General features: G+C 39.1%; 1 protein-coding gene across 2 annotated transcripts; it reads left to right on the top strand.

The window, feature by feature from the left end:
• Positions 1 to 1,730: 1,730 nt before the first annotated feature.
• On the top strand, positions 1,731 to 6,473 carry LOC130924226 (hepatitis A virus cellular receptor 1 homolog). Of its 2 annotated transcripts, none has more exons than XM_057850647.1 (6): positions 1,731 to 1,796; positions 1,876 to 2,226; positions 3,743 to 3,808; positions 3,875 to 3,945; positions 4,092 to 4,179; positions 4,271 to 6,473. In XM_057850647.1, the coding sequence occupies exons 1-6, from the start codon at positions 1,754 to 1,756 to the stop codon at positions 4,339 to 4,341; spliced, it is 690 nt and encodes a 229-aa protein (XP_057706630.1). In that variant the 5' UTR covers positions 1,731 to 1,753; the 3' UTR covers positions 4,342 to 6,473. The 2 variants fall into 2 exon arrangements, with proteins under 2 accessions (XP_057706630.1, XP_057706631.1); XM_057850648.1 differs by having other exon boundaries at positions 1,888 to 2,226.
• The last annotated feature ends 6,827 nt before the right edge of the window (positions 6,474 to 13,300 follow it).

Genomic DNA, 13,300 nt, shown 5'->3' on the forward strand with positions numbered 1-13,300 from the left:
GTCAACAATAAAATTAACTTACAAGAATATTTATAATAATAAGTTGAAAACAAGTGTTTTTTTGTTCCGCATCATTCTTGAGGGGAATTCTAAATCAGGCTGCTTAGGACAGCTATGCTTTTCGCTAAGATCATCATCCATTGAAGATGGTACACCCTTCGGTGTCGTGCCAATGTTGTTACCCCCGTCAAAAATTGTATCCCCTGGGCATAGCCACCGCGCTGCACTGATTTGCTTGATTTCCGTGTTTTGGTGATGTAGTTATCTACGAGGTTTTAAAACATGGCCCATCCATTAGAAAAAAAAAAAAAAAATTCTGTCGTAAAATGTAACACTTACTGAACGTAAAAAAAGACAATGTTTTATTGTTTTAGTTGTAGGATGACCTATAACTGTTATATACAAGTCTTTTATGGAGTTTCTCCACTTTAATAATCGTTGATGTCCAAAACATATAACTGTAGTTCTTTTCTGGCTTCAATTAATTGTTTGTGTCAGCATAATTCATAACTGATGTGTGTGTGTGCGCTCCTGCAGCCAGGGGATGCAATTTTTGACGGGGGTAACTACATAGGCAAGACACTAGTGGTGGCTCTGTTGTACAATTGGCGTCTTTTGTGGGGCAAATTGAAACTCCGCTCATCATTTTGGCTGTGCTCGCTGGCGTTTTATGGTCCAAATTTTCAATCCTTGGTTCTTGCTCAGTAGTCGTTGTCGCTTAGATTAGAAAAAAATTACGTGTCTCCATCTTGCCTCTTTGATCCTCGGGTGGTTTTGGCTAAGCAAGGCAAATGAATGTCTAAAGTGCTATAGTTACATGATCTGTTCGAAAAATAATCTTGACCCATTTTAAAAATATCTTTTTTTGTTTATTTCATTTATTTATTTATTTTTGTTTCTTTTATTGCTTTACAATTTTTATAGGCAATATTTAACCGGAAAACTCATTTTAAAATCATAGCTATAGGAAAGTCAATTACATGCAATGGCACTTTTCGGCCACCATGGGAATCCCCCCCTTAAACGCTGCTTATGCTATTATCCCAAATCAATGAGCAAATAAGCCACAGTATTCAAAATTAGAGAAAAAAGTAGCGGTTTATAGTCCGAAAATTACAGGTAATTACTTTGAAGTAAACACCATGTTTTTTTCCCTCTGCCTTTACGGTTGTCCTATTTTAACCTGACAGCTTTTCTTGTCAGCAGCTTTGCAAATGGGTGTGAGTGAGACAGGAAGCGATGAGGAGACAAGTCCAAGGAAACAAGTTGAAAGTAAACAGCTGATAAGTTCATGTCGTAACATTGGAGAATAGAGTGCTAAAGCTGTTGAACTGGCTAAAATTAGTTCAGGCAAGCAGATTTTGTTAAGAAAGCAGGATCGGATACTTATTTGACAGGCAGTGACAAAATAAATTTTATATTGACATCGATACAACTTCTTCAAAGACAAAAAATGTGGTACCAAAATTGTAATGTTACTAAACTTTTCATTAAAAAGATGTTTAGTACAATATAAAGACAAAAAAATATTAAAGCTTTCTCTGGCTTTGACTGACCTAAAGTTACTGGGATGCCTTCTTTTTTCAGTGTTGCTCCAAAGGGAAGTCTAAATGTTTATCTAAGTTTTGACAACTAGTTTTAATTTCCTTCCTGATGGTCAAAAAAGGGAAGTTGAAAGTGCATATTAAATCATGTGATTGTGTGGGCTAGCATACTGTACCTCATTTCAACATATTCATACAACAGAGTACACATGCATTGTAAGTGTTGTTTATTCTTGTCCATCCTGAGCCTAGGTAAGTCTTCATTGGGTACTTATTACTGTTCTGGGTGGGGTGCACTGTAAAAGGTTCAGATTTTAAAACCCTGATTCAGTGTTTTCTGTAGTTCGCGCTGAGGTCCTTAAAATCAGCGGATATGTCGGGCACAATGTCACGTTGCCCTGCGCCTATGACGGACAAACTCATGGCCTCGTGAGCTTCTGCTGGAGTCGAGGAAAGGTCCCTTCTTTCGTGTGCTCAAACAGCATTGTCTACGCCAAAAATGGGGTGCTGTCCTACCTCGAAGAGCCCAGGTACCAGCTGCTGGGCCGCCTTAGTGATGGAGACGTGTCTTTGACCATCCTGAATGCTCAACCTGATGACGCTGGCGTGTACGGCTGCAGGGTGGAGCTGCCAGGGTGGTTCAACGACTATAAAGTCAGCATATACCTGGTGGTGGAGGAAGGTGAACATGGGGCTCCTATTGTTGCTGTTCACGGCTTCATCTTGCTTGCTTTTTGTCTACTAATATATATAGTGGAGCATGAAAATGTTCATATTGGCTGCTTTTTGCTCTCTATGTATTGTGCTGCATGGTTTTGTAAAATATACAGCACTATATATTACATACATTATATATTGCAGTAATACTGTATATAACTAATTTTTAAAGCACATAATTTTTAAAGCTTTGATTGTTATCATGCATAGTTTTATTGTTTACTTTGCTAATTTACATTGCTCGCTGTCTTTGTCATTATGAATGTATTTATCTGTTGAAAATCATACCACTCGGCAAGGGCATAGGTTTGCACAGGGACGGTAGGCACACAACACTACCAACTTTTCAGGGTGCTGAAATGGTCCCCACCAACTTTTAAGCAACCTTATTTGCATTATAAAATGGCTTCAGTTATATTGGTCATTCAGATTGTCTTCCCATGTGTTGTTAGGATATATTGTAATTGACCTGACCATTTTAAAGTGAATTACAGCAGTGTACTTTCATTATGTTCAGACTTACATTGACCCCTTTTCACTTGCTGAATGTGCCAGTCCATTATTTTCCCTCAAACGCACGTTTGATTGGCTGATAACTTGACCCCCCCCCCCCCACCACCACCACCACACACACACACACACGCATTCACAGCCCGACAGAAATACAACATGCCGCCTCCTCCACCCCCTTTGAAGATAAGGGATTTTACAAGTCTTTTTTTCCACCAGCTGCAGCCACTGTAAGTCATGTAAAAAAAAATGTCGATGTTTTGGAGGTGGGGAACACACCACAAATTTTGCTACTGAAAGTCTGACCTGCATCAGAGTTAGCATAACATTAATCTGTGTGAATTTCTCTAACTCGAGGAAGCTACATTGGGAGAAATATCTTTCCGTATGTTTTCTACTGTTAATGTTAATTAAACTGTAAGAAATGTAGTGAACTAAGGATTACCCCCTTGTAGATGGTTAATTGATTAACAAGTTTTTATTTCTTGTGTATGTTAATATAATTTGTGTTCAAATATTCCAATTTAAATTTGCAAATAAAATCCAGACATACATTCTGGAAGTTTTCAAAATTTTTCTTTATTAGTTTTTGAAAACAAAGGTTTAAATTGAACAGTGTATCACCTGTTAAAGTTAGTTTAAGTCAATACAGATTTATTTTGCATTGCATTTTGCATCGTACCTACCAATGTTGAGACCAAACCTACGCCCTTGCCGCTCAGAGAATTTTTTCTCTGTCGAACTGTCGAATTGTCGAACAATTATCAATTATCAACAATTAACAATCTATATGATTGACATTTTCTGTCGTCATTGTCAAAGCTTTTTCTTTCGACAGCATTCAATCGCATTTTGTTGCTTGTAATTAGCTGTTTTGCTGAATTCCTGTCTTTGAGTTTTTTGAGCTTTTTGAATTCCTTTGTATTTTTCCAGCTGGGTCATTGTTTTCTTGTTGCATTCTTTTTTTGCAGTGTTTTTGGAACAGTCTGTTTCTCAGGTTGGAGTAGTTAGTCTTCCAGCAACGGTTGGAAAACAAGGTAAGCACAGTAAATTTACATCAAAGAAACACTGATATTTAATACAGACTTCCTATTTCTTTCAAGCCACACCAGATGTGTCTGGGTTTGAACATGCAGAAGATTATTCAACATTAAACAATAAAAGCAGAACTGAGGTATGACACTTTAGTTTTTTCTACTTGAAGTGAGAAAAAAATATCAGGAAACACCAACTGGCCTGAATATTGCAGCCCATATCATGCCCCCCCCTAATATGAAGATTTTCACTCGAATTATGAAGTTCACTTTCATTAATTTGCAGGATACTTTCAGAGTGGAAGTGGGCAACATTTGTAGAGTAACAGCTATTGTCTCTCTCACTGTGCTCATAATCATCGTTTTTATTCCTTGTAAGTATCACATAGCTTGCAATAGTTTTTGTATAGGTTTATGGAGTCCCTTAGACTGAGGTGATGATTTCATGTGTTTATTTCCTTACAGCAGCGAGACGACCTCGCCCAACACAACACCTAAAAACATCAACGGTGGAGAATATATATGAAATGGTCTAAATTCTTTTACTTTTACACTTCTATATTTGGTACCATGTGTTCATACTATTTTTTTTAAAAACACTGATTCATCGTGATAATGTTCTAAGACTGGTTTGCCTCTTCAGTATGGGCCAGATGGTCAACAAGACGACAAGGAAATAATGTGACACTTTATCTTGTTGAAGATGCGAGCGCTGTGGCAGTGGAGTGTTTCCTACGCCGTCATGCAGCATACTTGAGCAGTGTTCTGTGCGTTGGGCTGGCAAATGGTCTGAGGGAGCACCACAACAACAAGCCATTTATAAGTTTTATTATTATTAGTTTTTGTTCTTTTAAGCTTCCAAGCAACCAGATGTTTTTTCGTTTTTCTGTTGTTATGGCCGAAATGGATTATTAGCAATTCAATAGGGGCGCCTGTGGATTACCTCTGTCCTGCGCTTAAGTATGGATAGATTTGAAGAGAATTTAATTCAGAATCCACTATTTGCCATTGTTCCTATACTTTGCAAAATGCACATGTTGTTTTTGGCAGCCCTTTTAAATTTCGTTGTAGTCCTAGTCTTTTGGACGATAATACTTATTTGTCTAATGCTGGGTTCATACTGCAGGTCTTAATGCATGAATCCGATTATTCGTGTTTTTCCAACTTGAATGAGACGTTAACTTGACGGTCTCAATGGGACAAGTTGCGTAGAAGTGGACCATTTTAAATCTGATCTGGGTCACTTTCGTATGTGGGCCACATTTGAATGTCGCTGCGGTCTGAACCGTCAAGTCTCCCAAATCGGAATTCATGCAGCAATTACATCAGCAAAGAGTGAGAGCAGCACGCAAGACGTTGATTAAGAGATGGGCTTGACCACAGTCATAAAAAATACAATGAAGAAAAGGATAAGCCTGATAATGCTCGGTTTCTTACTGTGCTCCAAATGAGCAATATTTCCGTAGTGCTCACATGGCCGACTCGGGGCAAACTAACTTACACACATAAGCCTTATGTGTGTGCATCATGCAGCACAGTGCGTAGTTATTTGTTTTGATGCTTCTGTACACGCGGGTCAGTTTGCGCAACGCGTTTCGGACTGCGAATTAGTGCGCTTGCGTAATACTTGAACGGGCTCAATGGACAATGGCAATCTGAACGGGCATGCCCAATAAACAGATATCAGAAAAAATCGGAATCGTGCATTAAGACCTGCTGTATGAACCTAGCCTTAGTCATATTTTAGTCATCTTAAAATGTGTTCATCTTCATGTAGTTTTTGTGGACGAAAACTTAAAACTAATTTCGTCTAGTTTTTGTCGACTTTTACTAAAAATGTTTTTTTCAGTAAAATTAAAAAAAATTTACTCCATAAATAAATAAATAAGCAAAGGTTTCCAACCATTACCAATGAATATAGACAGACGAGCACATATTATAGCGTCAACAAGGACAACAGCAACTTAGTGATAGTTCATACTGTACTCAACAGGGAAACAGATTATTTTCAATTAACCATACCCACCTGGACGCCACGAACTGTATGTAAAAAAAGTTGTCTGACAGTTTAAGAGGACGCTCGCTGTTAGCATTAGGTTAATCCTAAGGCGAACGTGAATGCCATGCTAATGCTACAAGTTACATTGAGTGTGTGACGATTACTCAGCACAGACCTTTTAAGGCTAAAGCAACATTGCATATTATCTGTGGCCAGGATAAGACAATAAATATTACCGTGTGTGCAAGACTTGAGAGGAGAGATCACTGACGAGTTGAGGGGCGGTAGGGCACAGCACATCAAATGAGTGACACAACAAGACACTGCCCCAATATAGGCTAACTATATATAAAATGCCATACATTGTCAACATGTGACAGAAACTATTGTGCATTTCCGTGTCGTTCTCGTCTCGTCAAACGAAAACTGGCATTCGTCTTGTTATGTTTAAGGCTCCCAGAACACGTTTTTAGCTCGCTATCGTCTCGTCATCGTCATGAAAAAAGTGTTCGTTGTCGAAATATTTTCGCTATCGTCATCATTGACGAAAACAACACACAATATATTGAATATACATTAAATGTTTTCAAGAAAGTAATTCAGTCCTGTCACGCATATTTGTAAAATTTACCAAATTTCATAAATATATATATATATATACACATAAGTATTTGCAGTGTTGTTTAGAACATGTAATTTGTTCCTTTGTTAACTTAAGTTTTGCAGGAATGTTCTTGTTGAAAAGTTTAATTGACTTTATTGAAACAATACTTCACCACTGTGTAATGCTGTGTTTTTTTGCAATGATTATTAATAAAAGCACAGTAAAAACTAAACAGATTGTATTTTTTTGGTGACTTTTTGGTACGTGGGCAGTAGGAACCATTTGTCATTTCAGTTTGGATTACCAAAAGGGGGTGCGGCGGACCTGAGAGCACCCTAGATCTCCTCACAGAGAAGGATATGGCCACATTTCTACTCACCTGAAATGACTCTGATTTTTTTCTTCTTCTTTAAACTTAAGAGGGTCATGAAATTGATGCTTTTGGAACACAAAGATTTAACAGCATTTAACAGGTTGACCAGTGATGGTTGAGCCATTAAGCCATTTTGATATTTTTGCTCATTTTTTAGCGTGGCGTTCTGCCATGCTGCTTCTGTCTGACAAACCTGAAAAAAAAAATTAAAATGGTATTTGACTGCCATATTACCTTTTCTGTTGTAAAAAAAACAACTTTAGTAAGGGGGAAGCGTAAATATATTTTAGAATTAAGATTTGTTATTAATGAAAATATTAAAGTGTTCGTTGGCTGTCACTGAGTAGCATATGCGATCGCTACACAAAAATAGCAATGAAAATTTCTCTCAAGAATTGTCAGGGACGTAAGACAACCAGAGGATATAATAGGGAATGGGATGTACTACGTCATTGTTTGGATACGGCGCCATGCTGGCAACATGACTTCCGGTCTGGCAGACTCAGGGCGGATTGTAACCAGTCTTGCCATTTAATTGACCGTAGGATATTTTTTTTTCTGCATGAATTATGTTAAAAAACCAAAGTCGTGGTGGGATTTAAAGGGAAACACTGTCAGTAAAGGCAGTAGATGCATACTTGCTGCCAAAGAATGCATGGAATTAACAAATTGGACGACTTGCCCTCATTGACTACAAACGACATCCTCGCATACCTTTTAATATTTACCATTTAAACTGTATGTTCAAATATTGTGTTGGAGAAGTTGCAATATTTTAAAGTTCTTGCATGTACGTTTTAAGTACATATTTATTCTGCCTGGCTATTTACCTAAGGCCAGGGACTTGTTTTTTTTTTAAACTTCTTTGGCAAAGACACATTTTAGTTTAAATCTTGTATTTATAATTTATTATAATATTTGCTGCCCCCGTCAGAGTGCGGGCCTTGTTAGCACTAATGTAATGATTTTAAACTGTCAGTTCAAATATTGTATTGGAGAAGTTGCATTACTTGAAATAAATTTTTTGCAACTTACCAGTGCCAGTTCTTGTCTACAACACTGTCCAAATATTGTCAGTGCATATTCCAAATAGAATAACATAACATTTAATCACCTCACCCTGTAACACCTGATTATTATGAAGCGCCGAAGTACACAACAAGCAATTACAGTTTTTCAAGAACTTGTAAAAGTCATGTTTTGGTATTCACATTTTATTGACTTTTCACAACTACACTTACATCAAACAACCACAAGCTTATGGTCTCATCAGTTGATTTTTCCGCTGCTACGTCCCCATCATCAAGAACAACTCCCTCGTCCATAGTCTGCATTGCATGTTCTGCTTGCAGTAGGGCTGCAGATAGCTGGTCTTTTTCCGCTGAAGTTCAGCCTTTCCAACCTCTCGTAACACTCCGATGTTGTGCTCTTGACCTCAGAATGACCCAAGAGGAGCGATGGTGACCAATCCGGATATGTTGTCAGCATTTCATATGAAAGTTTACCTGTCCTGGAACACAACAAATGTAGGTGAGCATTGCTACCGAGGCAGATTTACACAACGGTAAAAAACGTGTATTGAAACCAAAACAGTGAATAAATCATTCAACTTACCAGAGTAGAAATGACAGGAACACCCTCTCATTCCAGCAGAAATATGATCAAAAGATATGTTTTTCCGACGAACCGCCGCCACCATAGCCATCCATCGTGCCTTTGTGATCTCTGATATTTGGCCCCCTTTACTGGTCCTCCATGCAGGAATGCGGTGAAAAGTGAGTTCAGTTTTCTCCACCCCTTTTTCAGCGTAGGAGACACTGTTATACCCGGTAACAAAACAATACACACCATTTTTTTCTTTTGAATACAACAAATGAATTAGCTTAGCACTACCTGAAGTTACAATCTGCGTTGAGTCTGCTGGACCGGAAGTAAGTCATGTTGCCAACATGGCGGCGTATCTAAACAATGATGGAGTACATCCCATTCCCTATATATAAGAAAGACAGGGCATATGGTGGTAAAGGATAGATTTTTGAAACAGGAGAATGTCATTGTCAGTGGCGGAAGGCAATGCACACAAGAAAAAAGTGTCGATAGAAAGCGATCTCTGGATCAGGTCGGCTCTTTTTCCCGTCTTTTTCAGACCTCGACACTCAAGCCAGCTGTTTAACTTAACATTTGTATGTTTTTCCACATCTTTACCACTGAATTTGTCATCCGGGACATCATTTTCAGACAGAATTGGTAGGTTTAGTTCAGTAAACATCAGTGTTGGGAAAAACGCCATTATAAATAACGCCGTTACATGATGGCGTTATTTTTTTCAGTAACGGGGTAATCTATTTTAATTAATTATTATTATTAATTATTTTTTCCGCCGTTACAATGCCATTCCCATTACTGATGGTCAAAAGCGGTGCGTTACTTACTCTGAATAAATTGAAGAAACTACCAGCCGTAGCTAGTCTGCTCTGTTTATTTGTCATCCAAGACTTAGGGTGTGTTCAGGTTCGAGAATAGTGCATGTGCTTTGTTTTGTGCTTTTTATTAGCAAAGATATACCACACAGGACGTGCTGGCACTCTTTTTCTGTAATAGCACATATAACTTCAACATTAACACAAACGTACGGCTCTTGGCAGGTCGTGTCTCTAACTCCCTCCCGCATCATGTGAGCAAAACAATATTGGCGGCGTGTGCACTTCAGGGTGCCTCGGATAATTCTGTATCAGAATATTACAGCACATACTTCTTATGACTCCAGGCTGTTTGTCCCTGCTCATTCAATTAGACAATGCTTTCCAAAACTTGCTTACGTTTCTGTATTTGCTACACCTGAATACTAGCCTCGCTCCATGCCCCACTGTCAGCCAGCAAGAATGCTGCTTCCATCTTGAGGACGGCAGATGGTTTGAGGGTGAGGGGAGGAGTAGGGGGACGAGGCTACCTGAATGCACCATAGATAGGATAGATGCGATGGAAGTGATTGTGATTGGCTGAGGGTTAGAGTCATGTGTCATGGTAAGCCAATCAGAGCCGGTGTTTTCACACACAAACCGGAAGAGCGCGTGCAGCAAACACACACACGCAAAACAGATGCAGAGGGATATGATGGCAGAGCATTCAGAGGAAAATTTGTCCTTTACGAGGTCGAGATATAAACACTATTTCAAGTCAAAATACTTGAAATACAGTAGGCTATGTCTACTTGACCAGTTGTCTCAGGTTGTGAGAGTTAGATTTAATTGATTAAACTCACTTTATATTGTTTACTGTTGATTGTTATTTTATTATATTGTTTACTGTTTATGTTTGTTGCACTTCAAGTGTAGGAAAAACTCTCTTGCTGGTGAGGTGCAATAAATATGACAAGGTTCTATAACACAACTATCTGCAACAACTCTCAACAACTCCTATCTCACCCCCTTACGCTTGCCTACCTCTTTGTCTGCGCCAAAATGGTAAAGCCGGTCATATTGTATGGGACAGTGGCCAATTGGGGATGCCAGTAACACCATGCTCTCCATTGAGCGTGACCTTGCTCAAAACTGGATTTCACTGATGTTATAAATGACTTTGCTGTCAAAAAATCTAGGCACATCACTGCTTGAGGGCTTGATAACCCCAGGCATGTGGAGGGGGCAGGCACAGAATGTTTAGTTATACTGTTTTGTTGCTTGGCAGGCAGGCATAGCACTCTCAGTTGTATTGTAATGTAGCATACATTGGACAATAGATGGGAATGGTTTGTTTATATCGTGTCACATCACATTACGGTCTGTTAAATTTAACTGTCCATCTCAAATTAAATAATTTGAAAATTTACACTGTCATTGGTTGTAAAGCGTTAAAAGTACTGCTCATGTTGTCGTGACAAGCCAGTGGTAGAGGTGGGGTGGAGTGTGGGGGCCCTATAATGGTCTCTTGTCCCCAGGCCCCTTCAAGTCTGACAACACTGAGTATAATACAAATAAATTGTTGAAAAAATTGCGCACTGTGATTTCTGGATTTTTTTTCTCTTTAGATTGTATCTCAAAGTGGACAAGTACCTACCATGAAAATTTCAAACCCGTCCATCATTTCTAAGTGGGAGAACTTGCAAAATCGTAGGGGTTTGAAATACTTACAGTGGGGCAAGTAAGTATTTAGTCAACCACTAATTGTGCAAGTTCTCACACTTGAAAATATTGGAAAGGCCTGTAATTGTCAACATGGGTAAACCTCCACCCTGACAGAATGTGGAAATAAAACCCCAGAAAATCACATTGTTTTTTAAAGAAATGTACCCTTTTTTGGCAATAACAGAGGCCAAACGTTTTCTGTAACTCTTCACAAGCTTTTCACACAGTGTTGCTGGTATTTTGGCCCATTCCTCCATGCAGATCTCCTCTAGAGCAGTGATGTTTTGGGGCTGTCGTTGGGCAACACGGACTTTCAACTCCCTCCTCCCTCCACATATTTTCTATGGGGTTGAGATCTGGAGACTGGCTAGGCCACTCAAGGACCTTGAAATGCTTCTTACGAAGCCACTCTTTTGTTGCCCTGGCTGTGTGTTTGGGATCATTGTCATGCTGAAAGACCCAGCCACGTCTCATCTTCAATGCCCTTGCTGATGGAAGGAGATTTTCACTCAAAATCTCTCGATACATGGCCCCATTCATTCTTTCCTTTACACAGATCAGTCGTCCTGGTCCCTTTGCAGAACAACAGCCCCAAAGCATGATGTTTTCACCCCCATGCTTCACAGTGGGTATGATGTTCTTCGGATGCAATTCAGTATTCTTTCTCCTCCAAACACGGAAACCTGTGTTTCTACCAAAATGTTCTATTTTTTCTTTCAGTCTTTCAGTTTCTTTTCAGTTGATTCTCCCAGTCCTCTTCTGGATCATCCAAATGCTCTCTAGCGAACCGCAGACGGGCCTGTACGTGTACTGGCTTCAGCAGGGGCACACGTCTGGCAGTGCAGCATTTGAGTCCCTGGCGGCGCATTGTGTTACTGATAGTAGCCTTGTTACTGTGGTCCCAGCTCTCTGTAGGTCATTCCTAGGTCCCCCCCGTGTGGTTCTGGGATTTTTGCTCACCGTTCTTGTTCTCATTTTGACACCACGGGGTGAGATCTTGCATGGAGCCCCAGACTGAGAGAGATTATCAGTGGTCTTATATGTCTTCCATTTTCTAATAATTGCTCCCAGAGTTGATTTCTTTACACCAAGCTTTTTACCTATTGCAGATTCAGTCTTCCAAGCCTGGTGCAGGTCTACAATTTTGTCTCTGGTGTCCTTCGACAGCTCTTTGGTCTTGGCCATAGAGGACTTTGGAGTTTGACTGACTGAGATTGTGGACAGGTGTCTTTTATACCGATAATGAGTTAAAACAGGTGCCATTAATAGTTAGACCTCTTTGACAGCCAGAAATCTTGCTTTTTTGTAGGTGACCAAATACTTATTTTCCACTCTAATTTGGAAATAAATTCTTAAAAAATCAAACAATGTTTTTTTCTGTTTTTTTTTCCCTACATTCTGTCTCTCGTGGTTGAGGTTTACCCATGTTGACAATTACAGACCTCTCTAATCTTTTCAAGTAGGAGAATTTGCACAATTGGTGGTTGACTAAATACTTATTTGTTCCACTGTATTTTCCTCAATATATACTAGTATATTGTATATAAAGTCAGGCTCCTTAAATACGTATCAAAACAAATAGTTCAACTTCTACATTGCCATTTTTTGGACCTTCACTCCAACACATATCTTAGTTGAATACCCCCGGACTGTATATAAACTAGCGCTTTTATTATTTCCATGCCAGGCAATTTACAAAGGAATCAATTGAATCTGTCTATGCCAAATTGTGTATTTATGAGTCATTTGACAAATAAAGTTTGTGTCCTTTTTAGAACAAACTCAATTAGGAACTTTGTTGTGTGGGTAGAGGTGTCTTAGAAAAACAGACAATAAACCATAACTCGTCTCTCTGATGTTGTTACATTATTATGTCACCTCGCCTCTGCTATCGCCGTGCTTCTCATTAGGCTTACAGTACATACGTTTTCTTTTAAATTTTGTGTTTTGAAGATTTGCAATTTGTGTTCCTACTGTTTATTTATGGGTGCATCCTAAGAGGAAGTGCTTGGGGTCACTAAACCTGTGTTCCTGTAAGTAATACTTTCTTTTTCCAAATGGACTTTCAGAGATTGAATTTTCGGAGATTGATGAGCGCCCAAGGGGCAGCCAATACATTCCTTCAATTTGTAGCTCATATTTCAAGAATGACTGAGTCTGTCTGTGTCTTTGAGTTGGATTACCCTATTTATAACCATTGATGACAAAGACAGTCTAACACATTAGCTCTTTTCAGTAGTTTGTTTATGAACTTGAGTCTGTCTATTCATCAAAATTAAACTGCCTGCCACTTGAAGGATAAGGAACCAAAACCGCAAAGAAGGAAGCGGTCTTTTTCCACATCCCACCTTGTCTTGCAGAAGGGTTTGCGTGAGGACATCGAGGGAAACGTCAT

This window comes from Corythoichthys intestinalis, chromosome 11 (assembly GCF_030265065.1).
Source record: "Corythoichthys intestinalis isolate RoL2023-P3 chromosome 11, ASM3026506v1, whole genome shotgun sequence".
NCBI lineage: Eukaryota > Metazoa > Chordata > Actinopteri > Syngnathiformes > Syngnathidae > Corythoichthys > Corythoichthys intestinalis.